General features: G+C 30.2%; 7 protein-coding genes and 1 long non-coding RNA gene across 11 annotated transcripts; 5 read left to right on the top strand and 3 right to left on the bottom strand.

Moving 5' to 3' along the window:
* Positions 1-358: 358 nt before the first annotated feature.
* Positions 359-2,169, top strand: LOC123274781. The gene is made up of 2 exons (XM_044742505.1): positions 359-495; positions 600-2,169. The coding sequence occupies exon 2, from the start codon at positions 615-617 to the stop codon at positions 2,139-2,141; it is 1,527 nt and encodes a 508-aa protein (XP_044598440.1). The 5' UTR covers positions 359-495; positions 600-614; the 3' UTR covers positions 2,142-2,169.
* A 1,138-nt stretch (positions 2,170-3,307) lies between these two features.
* LOC123274779 lies at positions 3,308-5,023 on the bottom strand. Its single transcript, XR_006511576.1, has 3 exons — positions 4,931-5,023; positions 3,618-4,856; positions 3,308-3,551 (listed from the first exon to the last, which is right to left on the bottom strand). It is a non-coding gene; the product is annotated as an uncharacterized LOC123274779 (long non-coding RNA).
* Positions 5,024-5,047: 24 nt separating this feature from the next.
* On the top strand, positions 5,048-6,770 carry LOC123274778 (THAP domain-containing protein 2-like). The gene is made up of 4 exons (XM_044742499.1): positions 5,048-5,174; positions 5,761-6,020; positions 6,104-6,184; positions 6,255-6,770. The coding sequence occupies exons 1-4, from the start codon at positions 5,113-5,115 to the stop codon at positions 6,467-6,469; spliced, it is 618 nt and encodes a 205-aa protein (XP_044598434.1). The 5' UTR covers positions 5,048-5,112; the 3' UTR covers positions 6,470-6,770.
* Positions 6,771-7,682: 912 nt separating this feature from the next.
* LOC123274780 (bridging integrator 3-like) lies at positions 7,683-9,177 on the top strand. 4 transcript variants are annotated; one of them, XM_044742501.1, is made up of 4 exons: positions 7,683-7,779; positions 7,854-7,961; positions 8,142-8,822; positions 8,892-9,173. In XM_044742501.1, the coding sequence occupies exons 1-3, from the start codon at positions 7,772-7,774 to the stop codon at positions 8,797-8,799; spliced, it is 774 nt and encodes a 257-aa protein (XP_044598436.1). In that variant the 5' UTR covers positions 7,683-7,771; the 3' UTR covers positions 8,800-8,822; positions 8,892-9,173. The 4 variants fall into 4 exon arrangements, with proteins under 4 accessions (XP_044598436.1, XP_044598438.1, XP_044598435.1 ...); XM_044742503.1 differs by having other exon boundaries at positions 8,142-8,826; XM_044742500.1 differs by having other exon boundaries at positions 8,142-9,174.
* Positions 9,178-10,472: 1,295 nt separating this feature from the next.
* LOC123274774 lies at positions 10,473-12,390 on the top strand. The gene is made up of 3 exons (XM_044742496.1): positions 10,473-10,708; positions 10,776-11,948; positions 12,015-12,390. Exons 2-3 carry the CDS (start codon positions 10,866-10,868, stop codon positions 12,300-12,302), a joined length of 1,371 nt encoding a protein of 456 aa, XP_044598431.1. The 5' UTR covers positions 10,473-10,708; positions 10,776-10,865; the 3' UTR covers positions 12,303-12,390.
* Positions 12,391-12,763: 373 nt separating this feature from the next.
* On the bottom strand, positions 12,764-17,526 carry LOC123274773 (vacuolar protein sorting-associated protein 11 homolog). Its single transcript, XM_044742495.1, has 3 exons — positions 17,351-17,526; positions 17,180-17,248; positions 12,764-16,088 (listed from the first exon to the last, which is right to left on the bottom strand). The coding sequence occupies exons 1-3, from the start codon at positions 17,363-17,365 to the stop codon at positions 12,936-12,938; spliced, it is 3,237 nt and encodes a 1,078-aa protein (XP_044598430.1). The 5' UTR covers positions 17,366-17,526; the 3' UTR covers positions 12,764-12,935.
* Positions 17,527-19,620: 2,094 nt separating this feature from the next.
* Positions 19,621-20,161, bottom strand: LOC123274775 (histone H3). Its single transcript, XM_044742497.1, has one exon. The coding sequence runs from the start codon at positions 20,085-20,087 to the stop codon at positions 19,677-19,679; it is 411 nt and encodes a 136-aa protein (XP_044598432.1). The 5' UTR covers positions 20,088-20,161; the 3' UTR covers positions 19,621-19,676.
* Positions 20,162-20,447: 286 nt separating this feature from the next.
* On the top strand, positions 20,448-20,852 carry LOC123274776 (histone H4). Its single transcript, XM_044742498.1, has one exon. It carries the CDS (start codon positions 20,512-20,514, stop codon positions 20,821-20,823), a length of 312 nt encoding a protein of 103 aa, XP_044598433.1. The 5' UTR covers positions 20,448-20,511; the 3' UTR covers positions 20,824-20,852.
* The last annotated feature ends 2,837 nt before the right edge of the window (positions 20,853-23,689 follow it).

Genomic DNA, 23,689 nt, shown 5'->3' with positions numbered 1-23,689 from the left:
TTTCGATATTTTACGTGAGTGGAAGTAAATGAGCGATAGTCTGTAAAGAAAGGCAACACTAGTGCATGAGAAAGAAACCAATAGCCATAACCTATTAATTGGTGTCTTTTTCTTGCCGCAATACCTCCTTAATAAACAATACTTGTTTTTTTTTTTAATTTATTTGAACAAGAAAAACTGAATAATTGTTGTTTTTTTTACTTAAAAAAGTACAACACTAAAATCAGCTAACGTTAAAAAATTTTTTTTAATTAAATAAGAACTAAAATAATATTCATTAAAAATTACAATAGTTTTTGCAAATTTTCTACATGTCAAATTTTTCTAAAATTTTTTTTAATAAAAATAAAAGTTCTACTAATAATTTTTTCTAAATTTAAATATTTAAAACAGTGAAAATTTAAAATAGTGAATTAATATTAAATACAAAGAAGAAATAAAAGTAAAAGAGAGCCTATAAGATATTTTACACCACATTCTCCACAGTTGACAAAGGTATCAGTGTAAAGTTTAATATTCAATAACTTATATATTTATTATTATTATTATTATTATTATTATTATTATTATTATTATTATTATTATCATTATTATTACAGTAAAGAAAATATAAAATGGATCCTGAATTAAATCCAACAACAGCTGGCAACTCACTGATGTATCAAGCCATCGAAGATGACAAATTGGAAGATCTCAAATTGTTATTAGAAAATGGAATGAATGTGAATGAACCGATAATAACAACTGGAGAATTTGCTGGATTCACAGCATTGCATGTTGCATGCATGAAAAATAAAGATCACGTGGTGGAGATACTAGTTAATGATTATAAAGCAGATGTCAATGCAATGGCTGCTGACGGGACTCAACCCATTCATTTGGCTTGTTTTTATGAACCATTAAACGAATCATCAAACTGGTCTCCTCAACCAGAACTAGGCAGTAAAATAAAAATATTGGTGAAAGCTAATGCAAATGTTGATGCCGCATTCGGACAAGAAATTTTTTCAAAGCACATCAAATACAGAGAATGGTGTCCCGATTTTGGTGACAAAATGCCACTAGTTGCATATACTGTTATTTATGATAAACCATCAATAATTCATCATCTTAAAAAAGTCAACTTGGACATTATAAGCCTTACAAATAAAACATTGCTGATGTACGCTGTTGAAAACGACCGTATTTTATACATTTCGGACATTATGTCAAATGTTAAGGATCCTGAATTGATGGATAAGTTGATAAATCACCGCGATAATGATGATGTACCGCTAACTCATTATCCATTCCATCCTAAAAAAAATGGAAAATTTCTATATAATATTACGGTGTTCTATGGTTACTATATCCAGTCAACATTTATTTCTGACTTATCAAGTTGGGGGGCTGATATTTATGCACTGATAAACAATGACCCAGCAACATTTTTGCCCAATCTATTAGCTTACAGAAGTTGTCCAATGCTACTGGAGGATTCTTTGCCTTATTATACTTCTATGCCCTTATCTAGGGTTTTATACTACGCCACGCTTCCTATAGATGAAAAGTCTGAGCATTTAGTATGTGGCGATCCAAAAATTGAGCCAATGGTTTATCTAGGACAAATTAGAGAACATCGAGAAAATTGTATAGCTATTGCTTTAAAAGATCTGGTCTTTAGGGGTACATTCAGATTACCTATTCCAGAAGAAGAAATAGAATTGATGGATGAATTAATTGCCAGTGACGAAAATCTGAGAGAGATTGTAAATGATTATAAAAGAAATTTCATTGAAAAAGAATTACAGGACCGTTATATTGTATTCGGTGATAATAAAATGACAATGTATGATTTTTTAGTGCAAGTTTTTGACTATAAAAAATTAAAATTTTTGGCGCGAGAAGAAAATTTATTGGATGCTCTGCATCAAGTTTTCGGGCTGGATTTTGATGACTATTGTTTCTATGAGATCTATTATAATCCAATTAAAATCAGGATAAAAGATGCTAAGGAAAGATTAAGACATCTCGAAAATTTGAAGAAAGTTTCATCACTTAGAGAAGCTATACCGTTACCGTTTGAACTGATATTAGATATTGTTGAGTATCTAAACAACAAACACTTAGACGTATTTATAAAAGCATTTTATAGTTCGTAATTTTATATTGAAATCAGTTTTAGTTTTAAAAATAAAATTTATTTTTTAATTATTAGCAGTTTACACATTTGAGTAATTATCTAATCTATTAAGTTTAAAATAATTAAGACAATTGGTCTTGTTTAAATGTTATTATCTAAATCTTACTGCTAAATCTGAATTTTATCTTATTAATCAAATTTCAAAATTAATTACCCTGTTAACATTAATCTTGTACTTTTTCTATATTTTTATACTATTATAAATAATCATAATAATTATTATGTGTACTTATAATCATACACATTTCTTTTGTAATTTTAAATACCTTGCCATTCGGTTTGTGCCTTGACATCTATTATCGATAAATAAAAATAAAAATAATTAATTTTCTTGTAACAACTTATACATTAATTTTTCTTAGATCTAATTTGGTTGTTATCTCTCGATAATACTATTCAAAATACTTTTATCAATTTTTTATAGTTTTATCCATCAATAATTTTTAGCTTTCACTTATTATTAATAAATATTAAATATTATAGTAAAAAAAAATATTATAAAAAACGATTGCATCGTTAATTTACCACAACTGTGATAATGTAAGGAAGAAGAAATATTATACTTGTATTAAAAATGAAAAAAGTTTTGTATTTTTTTTTTTTTTTTAATTGTATTTATCTAATTAATAAAAAATACAAGTTTTGCCTCAGCGCCTAGTTAAAAGAAAATAAAATAATATTTTTAGCTACAGCGTTACAAAATTCAATTTTTCTTCTCTTGATAAAAAATCCTGTTAAGAAGAAGACAACAAATAAAATAAATAAGACAGGTAATTGAGAAGACATAAAATGACAAAGTAGTTGTTGCGTGAAAGGCACTTCAACAGAAAATTATGAAATTTTTTTTATTGAAAGATAAATATATTAATAATTCATTACCAAAATTTCAGATTAATTGACCGCACCGTTTTTAAGTAATTAATTTTCGAAATTGCATCTTTTACACGTAGAGGTATAGAGAGATGGTAAAGTTAGTATGAAATCTTCCGTATTACTCGAGTGGGCCAAAGATTTCATACTAACTTTACCATTTCTCTATACCTCTACGTGTAAAAGATGCAATTTAGAAAAAATTAATTACTCAAAAACGGTGCGGTCAATTGATCTGAAATTTTGGTAATGAATTATTAATATATTTATCTTTCAATAAAAAAAATTTCATAATTTTCTGTTGAAATGCCTATCATGCAAAAACTACCTTAATTACTTTATTACTTGAGCGACTCTCGTTGTATTCTGAACTGCTCCGCCAGCGAGAATTGTATCATTTGATTTTAGATTGTACTTCTTAAGAAAATCTTCATCGACAACAGCTGAGATGTCCAGGAGAGGGTTTCCCAGTCCGATGATTAATCCTTAAGGGAATTCCCTGATGGAATATATACAATATAATTAAAAATAATAACATTATTTATAAAAAATATTAATTGTTTACCTTAATTCTTCCGCCATCTTTGTGATTTAATTTGTTGTCGAAGATAATTAACTTTATTATACAATACAACAGAAGTATAATAATTTCCGTGGATAATTAACTAATAAAAAAAATAAAACACGTGTTAAGTGGTCAATAGAACGCGCAAGACTGAGCGCGCCAAATAACTGACGAACTACTGGAGTTAAAACCTAACTACGTAATGTACAACCGAATGGTATAAAAAAAAAACACAAAACAGAAGATGAATCTATCAGACACGAAAACTTTAAAAAATCGGAATCAATATACCAAAAATTCAAAAATTCACAACTAAACAATAACAAAAAAACATAGTTTAAAAACAAAAATCTTAAAACAATTACAATAACATTAATAAATAGAATGAGATCTAGATACATATGTACCAACGAGTACCTACATAGCATAAAAATTAAAAACGACCCTACATGCGACTGCGGTCACGAAACACAAGACTTAAACCATATTTTTTTCAATTGAAACTTAACAAAAACAGAATCGGAAAAACTATGCCAAGTAGTAAAAAAGCAAAAAATATAGACACCCTACGACATCCGAAACCTAGTCTTCACAGAAAACGTAGAAATCCTCAACTGCATCACTTAATTTGCCATAGATATCAGAAAAATAATCAACCTGACTCACATAATAATAGACGACGACGACGATGATAACGACAACACATAATTTAAAATATTCGCGGGACACGCTCGCCTACTACACATACACTAACCACACCACAAACATTGGCTGTACGGGACTCCCCAAAGGCCAACTGAGCGCAACTCAGCAAGGAAAAAAAAAACAATTACATTAATGTTATTTTTTTATTATTAATAATTTATAATAACTAATTTTAAACTAAAAATAACTGTTATTAACAAAAATAATTAAGTTTTATTTGTTGTAGTTTATAACTTAATTTTTCTGGCCGTAGATTGTAAATAAGTTAGGCATCAATTTATAGGAAACTTACGGTTAAGGTGGCTATTAGGCCAAGTTGACGAAAAGTTTACGTCAACTCTTATAAATATGAACTTTTACTGTTAACTTGAAGTCCAATTCTGTCACTGGGTTTACGTAAAGTTATACTATTAACTTGACGTAAACTTAATGTTATTTGTGCTAACTGAGATATTTTTTATTAGAAAATTTCGATTTCAATTTTTTTAGCGCGTTTTAATTTTATCGCGCTCCCATTACATATTAAGGTCAATTCTAAAAATATCAACTTGTTTTGTAGAAACTTTGGATACCTTGATACGCAAAAGTAAGATGAGAAAATTTCTTACCGTAAAATGACCAAGTGACTGATAATTTACTTCATAAACAAAAATCTCGAGTAGCAGAAAGAGAAAATTATTTTTTTTGAAAAATAAATTTTGTACTCTACGATTGAAAATTACAAGATAAACTCACTTTTTAAGATTAGTGTAATATTGTTAGTGCCTTTAATTGAAACTATTGGAAGAACATGCGGAAGTGCGTGTATTGTAATATAAAAAATGTAAAAGGTGAAGAGTTATCTTTTGTTAGGTGAGTATTTTATGTCCTTGTAGCCTTGAAAATTATTGTTATTATTAATAACGTTCTATTTTTTAGTAAAAGTAAATTGAAAATTTGAATAAAAGATAAAGTTTGAAATGAATTAAGATTGTTTAATAATTTTGTATGCGTATAATTATTAAATTTATGAGTAAAATTGTAGCAGACGTTCGTCACATTGTCAGTAATTTATTTATTGCATCAAAATTGATAACATAAAAAAATACATTTAAAAATTGCTTACAAATTTTCCCATGCAATTTTTCAGTTGTTTTTTTAAAACAATAAAGTTTGAAATTACTAAAAATTTTTGAAAATTAGATCGCTATTCTATCACATTAAAAACAGTAAAATTATAACAGTTTTTAATACGTAGATTAATTGATATGTAAGTGGAAGAAAATTCAAAAATTGAATATAAAAATATTACAAAAATCTTTTACCTGAAATTTTTATTTTTCAATTTCAATAAATGCAATTGTGCTTAACTTATCACTAAGGTTTAATTAATGTAGGTTATATTTGAAATACTAATAATTATGACTGTTAATTAACTCATTAGTAATGAATTGTTTAGATTTCCAACAGACGAGAAGATACTTCAACTCTGGATCCAAAATATGAACTATGAATCAAATTGGAAGCCGTTGAAAAATCATTACTTGTGTTCCCAGCACTTTTCAAGTGATTGTTTTGATTTTCGAGATAAACTCTACCGATTACGAAAAGGCAGCATTCCAACAAATTTTGATCGAAGTAAAGAAAATGTTGTTTTAGTTAGCAATTACCGTCAAATATTAGACGACAAAAAACATGTCTGTGATCCTCTAACTAAAAGTAAGACATTGAAATTTTTAAAACTTATTGGTATTAATATTCATATTATAATTATTTCTTAATTCAATTACTATAAATTGTAGGACTGAATGTTACAAGCAGCATTTCAAATAGCCAAGAATCTTATAACTGCATAGCGGAAACCATGTCAAAAGTCAATACAGGTAATAAAAGTGCATATGAAATATTCTATTAATTGTATTTTTATAATTGTTTTATTTTATCACTTTTTAGAGACAGTACCTATGCGCGTAATCGACCATGATCATTCATATGGAGAAACTCAAGAAAAATTGAAAAAAGATCTGATGTTAGCAATGGCCAAAATTGACCAGCTCACTGCTAAGAATCGTACTTTGCTTAAAAAGGATAAGCGCAATAAACAAAGAATAGCTTCGATGATTCAAGTTATAAATCAGTTATCAAAGAAGAATGTTTCTTGTTCTTGAAATTATTTAAATCTAAGCTTGTTGTACTTTTTGATAAGATTTTATATTAGAAGTTTTAAGACCGTAGAACGGTACGAAGAGAAACCCTGGACGATTTTACGCTCAAGCAAGAGTCAGAATTATTTTACTAGTTACATTGAAATTAAATATTTTCATGTTACAAACTTGTACTTTGTTTTAGTTAATTATTTTATGACTAATACATGTATAAAAATTGTTATTTTAATTTTAACTACTACTTTTTTCTTCCAATCATTTGATCCTGAAAGGGTATCTTAAATAAAATTTTTCCTTGAGTAAATTTCATTCTTTAAAATCGTTAAAATCAAAATTTTAGTTATTAGCTTAAAATCTGAAAAATATTCATTATAATTGATGAAGCATTTAAATAATTTTAAGTTTTTGAGTTTCATGAGCAATTTTTTGAGCAATTCATGAGCAATTTTTCGGCATATGGTTTTTGAACAAAAATTAATATTCGGCACCAACTTGCACGGAAAAAAGAAAACTCGAAAAATTACAGTATATAATGCAACGTGGCGCTTCGTGATGAAAACTGGAAAAATAACAGTTTCTAATGTAATTATTACAGATTTTATAAAAATTACATTGTATAATGTAATATTTACATTGAAAGCTCTGAATATTAAATTAAAAAATTGAATTTAGAAAAATGTTATTTCAAACTGTAATTTTTCTAGTTTTGATTACGACGGGACCGATTTTACATTTTATACTGTAATTGTTCGAGTTTTCTTTTTTCCGTGTGGTTACGGTGTTTTTGATGAGTTAAAACTCATTTTTGAACCATCGAAAACCATTCTTATGATTTTCTATACTCAAAATCATTGAAAGAAACCATCTTACTATCTTCGTTGCACTTGTGCTGTATAAATAAAAACTTGGCACTCAAATTTCTCGTTATCAAATGAAAATTTTCAAAAAAGCAAAAAAGCGCTCTGCTAAGGGTATATATAATTTTTATCGTATGTTCCACCATATCTTCTGATGACAACTAATACTTGTCACAAATTTCCTTATCGACGGAAATAAAAATAAACCAATCAAAATATAACCTTAAAATTTGACAAAATGTCAAAAATGGCAATTTAACATAAAAATAAACAAATACATATTTATTTAAATAGTTTTCTAGTTTCAGTTTATAAATATGAAGAAATCTAATTTCAAAAATCATAAGTCATGAGTAAATTAAAATAATCATACTACATACAAAAAGTCAATAGATAATTATAAATATATATTTTCAATAATAATAATAATCTTATTATTTAAGCAAAAATGACTTGGTAAGTCAAATTTATCAATATTTATTAAGTTAGTTATTATGTCGTTTTTAATTTGAAATTTTTTTTTATCATAGGAATCCAAGAAAAAAAAATTACTTAAATTTAAAACCATCTCCAGCACCACCACTGCTTTCAGTCACAGAAGACCGTGATCTTAACTTGGCTGTCCAACGTTTGATGCAGTAATTTATTTTTTTCATAATTTTAGTTCATAGTTTGTATCATTGTTTTTCTCCAATGAAAAAAAAAAAAAACAATAGTTTAGTAAAATTTTAAAGTTTTATCCCAGAAAAAATTAAAAATCTTTAGAAGTATAAAAAATAATTAATAATTTCTAATTCAATTGAATTTACTTATTTTAGCGTAGAAGTTACAATCCGAAAATTGACCAAAGAAACAAAACGATATCTCGAAGCGATAACAAATTTGGACCGTGCCGATCAACGACTGACGACAAACCTCAGCTCCAGTGAATTGATCCACATAAATGATGAATTTCGTCACATCGTCGAGGAATATTTAACCATAACAACTCAGGTGGGTAAAACGGTCCAGGACGTCAATCTGCTGTCCCATAAAACGTTTATAGAGCCTCTAAAGAAATTGCGCGATGAATTTGCACTCATCGCCGAAGCACTCGCCAAGCGAGAAGAGATAGTCAATACCTGGAGGACGGCACACAATCGGTTGAAGAAGCTTCAAGAGAAGAAGGATAAAACGGCGAGTCATGTCGTCAAACTAGAGCGCGAAAAACGGGCCGAAGAAGCAGCAGCAAAGGAATTAAAGTCTATACACTCACGATTATTAGTCGAGTTGCCCTGGTTTCTGGAAAAAAGACTTGACTACATAAAACCTTCGATCAATGCTTTAATTATGATACAGTTGGACTATTATGGCAATACTATGAAATTGTTCAACCAGCTCATGCCACTTGGGAACTATACCTCTGATGATGAAGATGCGCTGGTTAATGAGCAATTTACTCGGATTAAAAGTTTGACCATTGTCAAAGATCATTGATGATTAAGAATATGATCTTCAAAATGCGTAATTATTGTATTTTAATTTAAAAAATTATTTATTCTATTTACTTATCATTTTTTTTGCGGTAGGTGCGCCAGAAATGAGTGTTGGGGAACATTTCTATCAACTTTTTATACAGCCAACACTATACAATCGATTATTTTATAAAAAATATAGATCGTTTATTTTCATAAATCACCCTAATGAATTACACAATTATCAGTATCTCTAAGATTCGGTAATCAGTAATTAACTTTATTATTTTTTTTTTTCAATACAATTATTAGAAGAATAATTAGTGAATGGATTTAAAATCCACAAAATTATTATAAATAATTTTTATATATTCTTATAAAGGATTAAATTTATTTTTGTTTTTTCTCAAAGTATCAAGTAATTTGATGAAAAAAAATTTCGAAACAATGAGAAAAATTTTCTTTTGTTTTATTTTTTTACAATTAATATTAATAATTTTTTTATTAGTGTATTAATTTTTTCGAGTTATTGTATTAATTTATTGAACTATTAATCATGAAAATTGTTTTAAAGGATTTTTAATATCTACACAGAAAAAAAAATTTATTTGAATCAAGTAAATAATTTTGAAGAACTCCATTTTCTTGATTTGAGTAGAAAAATTATTAAACTAAAAAATTTTTTTTGGTTTAAATAAATTTTATTTGATTCAAGAATTTTTCTCTTGATTCAAGTTAATTTTTTTTCAATGTATGAGAAAATTTTATGTACAATAAAATTGTACGTACAATTAGTAATTTTTACTTTTGAAATCTCCTATACAGTAAATATTTATAAATGTTATTTATATTGATGTAAATATATTGAAAAAAATTATAAACTTCATAATTTTCAGGAATTTTTTGTTAAAATTTATGTTTATATAAATTTTGTTGTAAAATTGTTAAATTTTTTGTGATTTATTGAATTTCTTTATTGCATAATGGAAAAAAATTCAATTTTATCTCTTTCAATAACAATAGACTTTCATTTAAGAAAAAGTGGTTTCCATGTGATTTATTTTTATTAATTAAATTTAATAAAATTACATAAAGCTTATGACTCGATCTCTTTATTTCTATCCCATCTAGTTTTAAGCTTTCCTAATTTCTGAATAAATATTAGTTTTAATGCAATATATCTCAATTATTTTTTAAAATCTTTGAATTTATTTAATTTAAAATTGTTTTTAAATCTTTACTAATTTAATTATTAACTATTCACTTTTCTTTTTATAATACTAAAGTTAGCCGACGTTTTTAATTTTTTGATTCTTTTTCATTTATTTAATTAGAATTAAAAAATATTAAAAAAAAATTGCATTTATGGTTTTTCAAGTTTTTTATGAATGAAAATTTTTCAAAAATTTTTAGATGTCGGCTAACTTAATTTTCATTCTCTTTTTATCTTAAATTAAATTAAAATCTTTTTAAGTTAAAATCTTCTGGTACTCCAATTTTCCAAAACTTTTCAATCCATTAGCTCGTTCTCGTACTTTGTTTACTCTTTAACTGAACAAAATTTTGCATCAGACCCCCAAAATCGCTTTAAAAAATCGATAGTGGGGAAAAAGTAAAAAATTACATTGGCCAGTTTTTCAAATTTGCGAGCCAATGATAACTTTGCTGACAGCGCGCTCTGATTAGTTCATTCATTCCAATAAAAACATCACAACGTACATTTATAATTTACAACTGTTTGAAACCTTCAAAAAGTTTCAGTTATATATTGTTAATTTATTAAACAAACTAATTTATTTAAGTATTTCGATTGCAGAACAAGTCAGGACACTTGTAAGCATTCACCGCAAAAATAGTTGAGTTTCCTCTATCGAATACACAATTTCAAATTTCTACGCCATGTTTTGCTTATGTTTTACACCGACAATCCGGTAAGTAAATAAACAGCACACAATTACAATGATATTTGACATAATTTAATTAATTCATTTGTTTCAGAAACTAGCAAGCAATTGAAAGTATTCAATTATTAAGAAAAAAAAAAAAAAAAAAAAAAAGTAAATGAATGGAAAATAACTAAATAACATAATGTCTGAAATAAAATACATTGCGCGTCCCAAAGTAAGATTCAGTGAAACATCCGAGTCAGCTGACGACTCGGCATCATCATCACGAGCAACGTCATCGAAATTGCGAATAAGAAGCATTGAAAATGTTAAAAAACCATTTAAATTAGTGCGAGAAGTTCGTGATAGCTTTAACCTTAAAAGCGCCGGCGAAAGTGTCAAAACGTCAGCTGGGCAAGTCAAGCCCAAAGTTAAATTAAACCAACCCATAGATCTAGCTGGTGAATCGAAGAATAATTCTAATTCCATTAAAATAGAATCCAACAAAGAAAATATTACAACTGACAAACAAACGAAAAATGGTGCGGTGAAAAAAACTCTAGGAGATTTGTCGGTTAAGAAAAGCAGTGATCACTCAAAAGAAATGGAAAAAATAACAAAAATTCTTGATTCTGTTTCGATTAAAACTCCTCGAGACTTAAAACCAACCAAAGTTAGTAATTTGTCTAAAAAAACAGTGAAAAACAGCGAGACAAAAATCGCAAAGCCTAATTTGAGTAATCTGAATCAAAAAGTTGGAAGTAGTCAGTCAAAAATACTCGGAAATTCATTGAAAGCACCAAAAAATCAATTGAAACCACCTGGTCAGCAGTTCAAAACACCTGGACCTTACAAACCTTCTATTACTTCGGCAAAGACACCAGCAGTTTCAGCAAAATCATCAGGGATTCAATCAAAAGCACTTAAAGTATCAACACTGCCGAAATTACAGTCAAAATCTGCAGCTCAAATTCGAAAGCCATCAGCACAAGCTCCAAAACCGCAAATTAAAGTCACCACGGCTAGAAATAAGTCAATTGCGCGTCCAAATGTCTATGTGGGGCCTGGAGTACTGAAAACACATGTCACACGTAGTTTGCCAGCTGTTTCTGGTCCAAAACCTGATATTTCGGCAATCAACTCTACCGCAAGTGCTAAGCTGCATAGACCTGAGTATAATTCAATTGTCAACACCATCAAGAGAATAGACAAGTCGAAAAATGAAAAGATTGTAACTGATTTGGAGCATTTGCCACATCCTTACAAAAACTTGGTCGTACGAAAGGTGATTTATTATTTAGTTAGTTTGTTAATTGTTGAATATATAAATAATTCTTTTTTTAATGCTTAGATGTCAAGTGCGCTGGATTTTCCGGCTGACAAACCGATATTCAAGGACCTGATTGACTTGAGTGTTGATGAATCTCATCTACCGGAGAGGATAACTCGTACCAAGGATCCTCAGCCGAGAGAAAGGGACTTAGAACCGAAGCTGGAAGACTTTTTTAAGCCTGTCTACGGTGAGGAGTACTGCACTTCTGTGAAAATAAGACCCAGGACTCCAGAGTTTGATGACAATTTATCGGCGTTTAAAATTAGCGACCGTATTTTTGATTGGAAATCTTCTTTGGATGAGTAAGAAGTTGAGCTTCTTTGTTTCTTGATCAATTTTATTTTAATAACTTGAATTTTTTTTTTTTCATTTTTATCACAAATATTTCTCTAGTTTATTTTTTTACTTAAAAAAAAGTACAATTACATTTATTTAATCAGTATTTCTAAAGCTTAATCTTAAAATTTATTTATTTATTTATTTATTCATTATGTTTTTATAACTCAAAAAAAAATTTTTGATTTTATACAGTTTTTTTTTTTGTCAAAAATGATAAAAATTTCACGCAAAAAATTTTTACAACTTAAAATTTAAAAAGAATTGTCAGATCTCTGCTATTTTTAGTGACGCTACCTGCACATATATTTTTAAACTAAAACTTCTCGTCATTTTGAAGCATTCCGCCATTTTGTCCCGCAAAAAAAATTACAAAAATAATTCAGTATTCAACAACCACAAACTACAAATAAAAAAAAAAGACATCAATATTAAGCATATAAATATCAACTAAACTTTATTTTTAATACGTATAATATTGTAAATATTAAACCTGTACAATTATATTTTTATATATGTTTACGAAAGGCAGTATTTACACTTAATTACATAAAAAAACATCTAAATAAAAATTATAAAAGTCAATAATAACAGTAAAAATATCTATTTACTAAAAGGATTCAAATTTTTATTATAATCATCATCATCATTCTTGTCATCCTCCTCATCAAAAGGATTAGTACTTTTTGTTTCCTCGGTGGCTTCTTCAGCAAAAGGATTATTTTTCTCATCATAGTCCGCAGGAACAGCATTCACCGGAACGATCGGCGTCTTGGGAACAACAAAATTTTTTCCTGGTGAATTCTTCGGGCTGCTATTAACAATAAAGGCCTCGCGGATCCTTACTGGAGAAGACCTCCTTTCCCTAGAACTGATATTGGCTTCCAGACTCATCGCGTACCTGCCGCGTTCGTCGACATCCTTGGATTTCCCTTCAGTCAGCCTAATCCTGGCTTCTGAAGTTCCATACGTCCGTTCTTTAATCTCCTTGTCCTCGATATTCCTGACGATAGGATTCAACGCAGCAGCATTGGTCGCTCCAGGGATCAAGGGTTTTTCCGCATCAGCGTCCGTGATAACCATCAGTTTCTTGAAAACACCCCGGCCAAAATAATCAGCTACCAGGGAAAAAGGATCTTCAGCCCTATCTAGCAAACTATGAAAGGTTTCATGCAAATCCCTGGAGGCTTCTTGAGCCCTGATGATATCCAGCAGCTTCTTGTTATTCGGCAAGCAAGCTGGACATTCATTTTCATTTTCCGAAAAACTTTGGAAGCAGTGCTGGTGATACGAATGCGTGCACATAAAATGAACAGACGGTAGTTCCAATTGATGGTGACACGCACTGCACCTAGACCCTTGAAAGATAATTGTGCTGTTTTTAATAACATCTATCTGCTCGCGCAATTTGATCGTATCCTTGCGATATTTTTCTACCAGCTCATGGTCAGCAGTCGTCTGATCATGCTCAGTCTTCAATACACTGTTTAAATAACTCCTAACGTCCCCCAGAGTGCAATTAAGCGATGTGGACAATGCGTCTATCACCATCAGAGGTGATAAAAGTTTCTCTGCTGCGATGAACGTCAAAATGTCCGCCAGTAATTTCGGCGAAGCTTTGCGATTGCGTGCAACGCTCCAGAGGGCCTGAACCCACAAGTTAGGATCCTGGTGCCCAAACCGTCGACAAGTCGATAAAACAGACTCGTCGTCTGCCTCTCGCAGATGGTACTGCAAAATTTCCTGGTACAGTTTCCGCTCTTCGTACAAATAAAGCAATCCGCGACGGAAATTATGCTGGTGGCACAGAATCAGAATCTGATCTTTGTCGTAGCAAGCTTCCGAGTTCTGCAGCAACCGAATTACCTTCTGTTCATACTGCAGTTTGGTAACATCTGCCTCCTGGGCTTCCCACACATGGAGGTAGTGTTCCACGAGAGTATTATATACTAAAGTACTCCATTTTGTGTCACATTTGACTAGATACTCCAGAAACTCAACCAACCTCTCAGAATTGTTCAAAAACAAATGAATGAAGTCTTCTGGATTCGCGCGCTCCGTTTGTTCATCTAGATCAACATTCTGATCGATCAGCGGGCGATCTAAAGTTACCGGTCGATAATTAGTACACAACTTTTTCATGAATTCTGTAGCTGCTGCCGGAACATTTTCGATCAAAATTTTCCCGTATTTCTTCATCATCATTTCGGCTTCTTCAAACTCCAGAGTTTCCATGTATTCTAGCGCGTTTTTGTACTCTTGCTTATCTTCAATTTGAATCCTCAGAAACCACTCGTGCTTTTTGTGCTTTCGGGCGAGCAGCAGAGCGTCTTCTGGAGAAGCTGATCGGCAGACCTTGATAGCAATTTCAACGTCAAAGTCAACCTCGCGGTCTTTAGTCATGATAAACTGCTTCAACTTATCAGTCTGGTTGAGTTTTGTGTAACAATTGAGAAGCAAGGTGGTATGATCTTCCGTGGCCTTTCCCTGCTTGTGTAACGCTTGCAAATAAGTCGTCAAGTTATCAATATGCTGAGAGTCTAAGAACTTTCGAATGACATAAGAAGGCTCCAGCTTTCCAATTGTGCGGATATACTGCTCTATAGCGCCATTGTGGTCGCCTTTGGCGTACAAATGATCTCCATATTGTCGGAAAATATCAACGAGACCTTCACTGTCGTACTGTTGGCTCTTAGCAATCCGGATCGCGACATCATAGAGATTCTTCTTAAACAGCAGAGCCAGTTTTAGTTGCAAGTCTTTCTCGTCTAGATGATAGAGCTTGTTGTCACCGCTCAGGATGAAGAAACCTCCCCATTCGGAAACTATGGCGGAGATCGAGATCATAGAGGCAGAGAAAACGATAAACTTGTTCTGGATGTCAAGGACGGTGATCTGATGCTTGTCGACTCCTGGAGGAATCGGCTCAATTGTGTTGGGTTTCGCTGAGATTGTCGTACTTCTGGACACTCCAACTCCTGATCCAGATGCTGCTGATCCAGATGGCGCTCCGGCAGATTCTTTGGCGACAATTACCAGATACCCACGGAACCAGTCCAGCATGACCTTCTGACCTTCAATGGCATAACAGGGCCCGCGACCATCGACAGTGTAGCAGTAAACTGCGTCGTTCCTGGCAATCATGAAGTGACTATCCTGGTTGGTCTCTGCTAGGACACTGCACCCCGGAGCGCAGCCCATGTTGTCCAAGACTGTTTTGACTTCTTTGTCTTTCGCGGTGATGTTGTAGAGATAGACGTTCAAAGTCGTCGCGACGAAGAGATGGTTCTGCTTCCCGGTCGATCGGATTTCAAGGCCAGTAACTGCTGTGTTGGAATCTTTTATCACTTTTATTTTGTTTTTCCTGTCCCGGGTGACATCTCCGCGGTACAGCATCACCGAGCCATCACTGAACCCCACTGCCATCATTGAAAGGCTAGGGTGGATATACATAGCGGTCGCTGGAACTGCTCGAAAGCTGGGGATTGCGCGGCTTACTCGGATGCATGTTGGATTTTCTTGCTTGTCGAGCTTGGAAAAGTTCCAGACTTTGATTGTCGGGTTGCAGCCCGGGTCGTCCTCGCCGATAGTGAAGAGATAAGATGTATGAGGCACCTGGTGCGTTAGTGTGCAGGTTATTTCGTAGGCTTTAAAGGTCGAGACTTGGTAAGTTCTTTTTACTACGTGGATGTTGCCCAGGCTGTCGGAGAAGATCAGGCTGCCGTTTCCGCTTGTTGCTGAGGTTACTTGGGAGTCCTAATAAATGATACATTAAATAAGTTTTTTTAAAAATGACAAAATATAGTTAACATATATGATTTGATAGTTTTTTTCTTTAATGCAAAAAAATTGGTAATTTATAAAAGTAGGACTCCACCTATTTTTAATCACTGAAAATTGACTTTTTTAATTTTTTCGGCATGTTCTACTGTTCAGTGGATTAATAATAGAAATAAATTCGATTTCCAAAAAATTAAATTTCACAAAAATTGTTAGATTTGAAAAGTTGTCGAATTGAAATTTCAATTTTTGATCAACAAATTAAAAGTGATGTATTAATTTTTCAATATTGTTAAATTTTTTTCATGTTGTTCAACGGATACAGATCAATTTCTAAAATAAAAAATTTTTTGAGCCAATTTTTTAGAATCGTCTTCAAATTATTAATAAAAATTTCAATTACAGGGTTTTTTTTTTTAATTTAAAAAGGTTAATAAAATTTTATCTTTTGAAAATCAAACAAGTTTTTACGTTTAATCCTTCAAAGACTAGATTGTAAATATCTTTATTTTTTGATCGTTTATAGCTGGAAATAGGCGAAGCCTTACTTCTATATAACTACCCAAAAAATTAAGAAATTAAATAATATTGGACGGAAAAATTATTAATAATAAACAATTATATCTAAACAACATTCCTAGTAATATTTGTGATAATGAAATCAGCAGAAACTTAATCATTTCTTTCTTTTTTTTTTTTTTTCAATTAATTAACTAGGACTAAAAAATGCTTGATTAAAAATTTAGATTCAATTTTTTTTTAATTCTGACAGGAATTTTTTATTTTTATTTTCTCCACAACAGTTTGTTAAAAAAATCTTAAAAATTTTAAGATGTTTGATCCAGTATCATAAATTTTTTTGACAGCGTATTATCATTAAACAAACATATCTGAAATCGAATACATAATCGAAAAAATTTCTACTTAAAGTTATGATTGAAATTCTTAAAATTATTGTCTGATTTTTATATTTTAATATTTAAAATATTAATGCAGATTTTTTAGTGGGATTTTTCTTTACAATGAAAAATATATGAAATTGAATAAAAAAATAAAATTTTTCTTACCCCAAGTACTTCGAATATTTTTCCATGATCAACTTCTTTTTTTAAATCAAAAAAATTGAATCGTCGCCACTGAAATTTGATAGAATAGTTATTAATTAATTTGAAATAAAGATTTAAGGTTATAAAAGTAATAATACAATCAATGAAAGCAAGTAAATGATTGCTAATTACCTCGAGAAACGCCATATTTATTTAGTTATTGATATAACTTTACATTAGAATAGTGAAGTGACTGTAATTACTTAAAATTTACTAATTAGATATTAGTAATATATGTACAAAAAATAATAATATAAATTTTTTTGACATTTGACAGATGACAGATGAGATTTCAGGGCATGCGCTAGAAATTTACCGACTGACTTGGCGCTGAGAACAGAAGAATGATCACCAAGTAGTAATTGTTACTATTAAATTGTGATAAGCGCGTCATGCTTTTTCAAAAGTTTGCGCCTTTTTTTGAATCTTAAAAACTCTGATGTGTATATAATGCATTTGTACTAATTTCTACTTTTAAAAGAAAAAAAAATATTTCAGATACTTTGTAGTATTGAATTTTATGTTGTAGAAAAATTAAAAATTTAGAAGAATAAGCAATTTATTTTAAATTGTCTATGAACAAATATGAAATAATATCAATATATAATCATTTGAAAATTTTTAGATTTTTTATCAAATAAATAATAGTTTAAAAAAACTAAAAACACGCTTTTTATAGAAAACCAAACTAAAAAATAGAAAATAAATTTAAATTAAGAATAGTGTTAAAAATTTCAATAAATATAAATTAATAATAGTGTAAATAAAAAAAATGTATTTTATTTTAAAAAAAGCGTGAGGTGCATGGTGTCAATAGTTATAAATATTTTATTGACAGATATGAGTAGAGTGATTATCATTTTGATAATATCTTAAAAAGCACCCACGCTTTTTTAAATAAAATACATTTTTTTATTTACACTATTATTAATTTATATTTATTGAAATATTTATCACTTTTCTTTATTTAAATTTATTTTCTATTTTTAGTTTGGTTTTCTATAAAAGCGTGTTTTTAGTTTTTAAACTATTATTTATTTTTACTTTTTAGTTTGGTTTATTTATAAAAGCGTGATATTTTAGTTTTTTTAAACTATTATTTGTTGATTATCAAAAATATTCAGGCGCGCAAATTACCCACGGAGAGTTACATACTGACATACTGACATACAAGTGAAGCTAATAAAAAAAAAAAATAATTATTTATAAATATTATAAATACGGGGAATCAGAGTTCGATTTCGGAGAGCGAGCCTGAGAAACGGCTACCAGAACCAAGGAAGGCCGCAGGCGCGCAGATTACCCACGGAGAGTTACTGACATACTGACAAACTGACATACAAGTGAAGCTAATATAAAGCGTGTAAAAAAGGCTTCTCAGCAGTAAAGCAAATTAGTGCATTTGCATCGAATAACTCAACAAATGATTTTTAATAGATACTCTATAATTTATTAACTTATAAATAGACCATCAATATTTTTGATTAGATTATTTAATTTTTTTTGTAATGCATATTGAATATTAACAAAAAAAAACTTTACTAACATTGGTCAAGAAATCAATAATAAATTTTTGAATAGTTAATAATTAAACTTGCAGAGAATGTTTAACAATTTTGTAAAAAGAAATTTGTATATTATCAAAAAAATATTAGATTTACGATGTAAAAATTTAATGTATTAAACTCAATCTTTGCAGCGAGATGATTTGCACATGTTTGTTATTGCCATGCTTAACCTAAAATTTCTACTTAGTATCGATGTCCCATGTCTTTAAGTTTTAGAGTATATAATTATGCAATTATTGTATTATGTACATATTTTGTTTATTTAATCAATTTCACATTTAACTAGTGTAAAAGTTGAATTTTTCAAACAAATAAAACTGCTTATAATAATTAAAAATTAATTAATAAATTTCATTAATGCTAATGATGAGTACATTACACATTATTTTAAATTCCCTTCAATTTTTTATTATTTCAAGTATAGACGAATATGTATATCGTGTACCGGCAATTTTGATTTCAAAACAATAATTATGAAAAAATAAAATTTTACGAAGCCAACCGAGTATCAATACTTATTATAAGGAATTAATGATACCTTTTAATAATTTATTAAATAATAAATTTACGATTGTTATAATTAAGTTGAATTACACAGAAAATTACAAGGAAGTTGTGATATTTTAATCAACTTTCAAATCATCAAGAATGAAGGATTTTTACACCTCAAGTATCTTATTAAACGTTTTATTGTGAAATGTATATTTAAAATTTAGCTCTTAATATCGCTAAAAATAAAAAATGTTGATGGATAGGTATTTATGCGGACATTTGGTTGGTGTTTTTACTCCGATTGAGCATTAACTTCATGAATTTTCTTCGTGTGAAAAATTTGTGGCCCTGAAAAGGGCCGTTTTGTTGGAATTTAAGAAGGTCAAAGGTGATATAATTTAAGCACGTTCTCCTCGAATACGACGAGCCAACTGGATGTCCTTGGGCATGATGGTGACACGCTTGGCGTGGATGGCGCAGAGGTTGGTATCTTCAAAGAGACCGACGAGGTATGCCTCGCTGGCTTCTTGAAGGGCCATCACAGCAGAGCTTTGGAATCGCAGGTCTGTCTTGAAATCTTGAGCAATTTCACGAACGAGACGTTGGAAGGGCAATTTACGGATCAATAGCTCGGTACTCTTTTGGTAACGACGAATCTCACGAAGAGCAACAGTTCCCGGACGGTAACGATGGGGCTTCTTGACTCCTCCAGTGGCTGGCGCGCTCTTACGGGCGGCTTTCGTAGCGAGTTGTTTACGTGGAGCCTTGCCTCCGGTAGACTTACGAGCAGTTTGCTTGGTTCTGGCCATAGTAGCTGAATGAGTTGAGTGGAACACTTATCACTACGAAACTTGTTGAAGAATGGTGAGTTATCCGCCGAAATTTGCCTTTTTGTCAATTTTCCACTACCCGACGCGACGTTCGTAACCCTTGTTGGGGAAAGATGAAATTCTATCCACCTGATTGGTTCAAAGTAAGGAGTAGGGTCATCTACGATTCTGATTGGCATACCCAGTTAGAAGCAAAGAAGTGGGGTCAAATGAAAGTGATCTGATTGGTTTACTGCAACGGGCCGAGAGAAGTGGAAGTTATTTCTCCCACTCCCTTTCGATAGAATTCAGTGGAAGGAGCAACTCCAAAAAAAGTGTATAAATATCCCTACTTGAACTGGCAACTGGTAGTTCCAACAGTGTTTTCATTTGAGTAACTTACATTTGCTCTCATCAATTCATCATGACTGGCCGCGGTAAGGGAGGTAAAGGATTGGGAAAAGGAGGCGCCAAGCGTCATCGTAAAGTTCTTCGTGATAATATCCAAGGTATCACCAAGCCAGCGATCCGTCGGTTAGCTCGTCGTGGTGGAGTCAAGCGTATTTCCGGATTGATCTACGAAGAGACTCGTGGTGTTCTCAAAGTTTTCCTTGAGAACGTCATCCGTGACGCAGTTACCTATACTGAACACGCCAAAAGGAAGACGGTCACTGCTATGGATGTTGTCTACGCATTGAAACGTCAAGGACGCACGCTCTACGGTTTCGGAGGTTAAATTCATATTCACTTCAAAAAATAAACAAAACGGCCCTTTTTAGGGCCACCAAATTTTTCATATGAAGAAAATTATTCAAATTTAACAATGAGCAATGCTGTTAACGCCACACGACTTCTAATCCTGACTTGCAAATATTAATACATACAAAATTGTTCCAATTCTGTCATTTCTTTCACAACAATTTTAAATTATACAAGTATCCGAGTCACAAGTTTTCGCTATCGATTAATCTCTAATTAAGAAAGAAGACCCCTTTAATGGCACTTTAATTAATTTTGCTATTTATTTAATCATTAATTTATATTATGACTTTTATTCCTAATCTTTAAGACCTTTAGATCACAGAAATGTTCAATTTTTATTTCAAGGAAAACCTTTTTAGTAAAAAAAAATTTTTCTTTCTCAACCAAACTGAAACCGCAAGCAAATTTTAAATTTCTTAATAATTTGGTTAAGATAACACATTTTTAAAAGCGAAATTTTTAATATTTTTCTCATATAATTCTACTAGCAATTATCATTATTGGTTTTGAAAAGTCTAAATAACCACGAAATTATTTATTTACACTTTTTTAAATAAATATTATTTAAAAAAAACAAAAATGACACTAGTAGGGGCATGAAAATTCCCTAGCGCCCATTACTGCCAATAATAAAATCAAAGGCGCTCTAACCTTTTTATATAAATTAATTTGTTTACGTTCACAAACGTTCTGTCTGACAGTGCAGTTATTTACATTCTATAAGCATACGGGTTTTAAAAGTGATCAATAATATATTTTTGTACATAAAATTTTTCAAGATTAATATATATATGTAATATTTTGAGGTAAGTAATAAATTTAAAATTATTGAACATTAAAATTAGTTATTATTACATTAACCTTGCCGCTTGGTTTCTTTCAGATAATGCCGAAAAAGCATTCAAAAGAGAAAATAAGAAAAAAATATTCTCTGGAAGAGTTAAAAACTGCTGTAGAAGCTGTAAAAAGTGGTCGGTCAATATCAAGTGTCAGCAGAGAGTACAAAATTTCTCGAGCAACAACCCTGATAGCCATCCAATTATAAAAGTTAACGTTAAATTGCAATCCAAATTTTATACAATCTAGGGCTGGAAATTGACTTTAACTTTTATCAAAATGTTGTAGTAAAAGTCTTGATGTGAACTTTTAGTGAAGTTGGACAAAATGAGTGAAAATTGAAAATACTCATTGATATGGCAGATTATCAGAATTTGTCTCTTTTTTACATCGGTAGGTAATTTATCGGTAAAAAAACGAAGCACAGTAAAAATTTTTTACTACTGACGTGACAAAAAATCAATAATTTATGGTTAAACCGGGGAGTTGAACCCGAATCGTCTGGTTACGAACCAAGCTCACTATCAAATTTTTTTTTATTCAAGCGTTTATTTATTTAAATCATTGATACATAGATATAAACATAATACACAGGTATAAACGTAAGACCTGTTACTTAAAATAAATTGTCTACCTGGCCCATACGGGCTCTCATAGAGGATAACATAAATGATATTTCTTAATACCTGATAAGCCTCAGGGGCTGTACATAGTGAAGTAAATAATATAGTTTTTCTTATTCTTATTGTGTTAAATACATTAAGTGTTAATACATGATTTATACTAGTTAGCCTAAAAAAGAAACTTGATTTTCATAAAAAAGGCTTACGTTATTAGAATAGTACATGAGAGACATTAAATCAACAGCTCATTATCAAATGAGCCATCTGAGACAGACATCGCAACAACGTTTTTAGTCACTTATACCTGACACAATATTTCTATAATGTATAAAATGTAAAATTAATTTAATAGTTTTTTGTTTTTAGCTATGACATTGAAGTTAGCAATCACTTGACTATTTTGTAATTTTTTTTTAACAAATAAATTTGTTCCAAAAAATTATTTATAAAAAATTGCATTTTTAATTTTTATAAATTTCTACATGTCAATTTTTTTTTCTAATTTTTTTTTACCATAATTTACTTGTTAAAAAAAATTCCTAAAATTATCAAATGTCAGCTAAATTAATTTTCATTTTTAGCTTTAAAAATGTAAAAAAAAGTTTTAATAATTTATTAATGAAAATAAATATCTGAAATTATGTGATGTTTAATTTTCTTGAATATAGATATACTCTGAAACTTTTTATAAAATTATTTACAAAGCATTAAAATTTTTTTTATCGTCCTATTATTTTTCATTAATTGTTTATAAGAAGTGATTGACAATTAACTTGCAAAAAACTTTTTTAAATCATGGTTTGCTAATCAACTTGAAGGTCCAAATAAATATAACTTAAAGTAACATTAATTTTTCTATGAATTTTACAGTAATTTTTTATTAAAAAATCATTCTAACTTAACAATAACTTTTTTATAGATTAAAAGTTGGTTAAAACTTGGATTCAAATTGCGGCAGTAGATTAACGTTAAGTTACTATACAACTTCAACACAAATTGTATATAACTTTTACTGTACAAGTTTTGGAGTGAACTTAACGTTAACTTTGACCAAACTTTCTATACTACAAGTATTTTTATAGTAAAGTGTGGCTATCAGGGTTCTCCGTAAAAAAATACATAATTATACCAATTTTCATAATGATCGGTCAAATAGTTTCCGAGTTTATCGATGTCATATATACAAACATCCTCTTTTATATATGTAGATAAATGTAATACTCGATGTAAAACAACAAAGATAAATAAAGAATATTTAAAAGTTAAAAGTGAAGTATATGAATGACTCGACCGCTCCGTTCCGCAAGTCAAGTTCTCGGACGATGTACCGAAGGACACTTACTAAATTGCGTATAACTTTTGAACGAGTAGGAATTTTGA

This window comes from Cotesia glomerata, unplaced genomic scaffold, assembly GCF_020080835.1.
Source record: "Cotesia glomerata isolate CgM1 unplaced genomic scaffold, MPM_Cglom_v2.3 scaffold_73, whole genome shotgun sequence".
NCBI lineage: Eukaryota > Metazoa > Arthropoda > Insecta > Hymenoptera > Braconidae > Cotesia > Cotesia glomerata.
Note: the sequence above shows the minus strand (reverse complement) of the source record. Positions and strands in the feature narration are given on the sequence as shown.

Bases quoted from the DNA above. Each gene is read 5' to 3' on its own strand.
- LOC123274778 (XM_044742499.1), top strand. From the start codon at position 5,113: ATGCGGAAGTGCGTGTATTGTAATATAAAAAATGTAAAAGGTGAAGAG. The intron at 6,021-6,103 runs GTAAGACATTGA...TATAAATTGTAG, and splicing joins CTGTGATCCTCTAACTAAAA to GACTGAATGTTACAAGCAGC. The intron at 6,185-6,254 runs GTAATAAAAGTG...ATCACTTTTTAG, and splicing joins CATGTCAAAAGTCAATACAG to AGACAGTACCTATGCGCGTA.
- LOC123274775 (XM_044742497.1), bottom strand. From the start codon at position 20,087: ATGGCCAGAACCAAGCAAACTGCTCGTAAGTCTACCGGAGGCAAGGCT.
- LOC123274774 (XM_044742496.1), top strand. From the start codon at position 10,866: ATGTCTGAAATAAAATACATTGCGCGTCCCAAAGTAAGATTCAGTGAA. The intron at 11,949-12,014 runs GTGATTTATTAT...TTTAATGCTTAG, and splicing joins AAAACTTGGTCGTACGAAAG to ATGTCAAGTGCGCTGGATTT.
- LOC123274773 (XM_044742495.1), bottom strand. The intron at 16,089-17,179 runs GTAAGAAAAATT...ATCATTTATTAG, and splicing joins AAATATTCGAAGTACTTGGG to GACTCCCAAGTAACCTCAGC.
- LOC123274780 (XM_044742500.1), top strand. The intron at 7,962-8,141 runs GTAATTTATTTT...TACTTATTTTAG, and splicing joins GCTGTCCAACGTTTGATGCA to CGTAGAAGTTACAATCCGAA.
- LOC123274781 (XM_044742505.1), top strand. From the start codon at position 615: ATGGATCCTGAATTAAATCCAACAACAGCTGGCAACTCACTGATGTAT.
- LOC123274776 (XM_044742498.1), top strand. From the start codon at position 20,512: ATGACTGGCCGCGGTAAGGGAGGTAAAGGATTGGGAAAAGGAGGCGCC.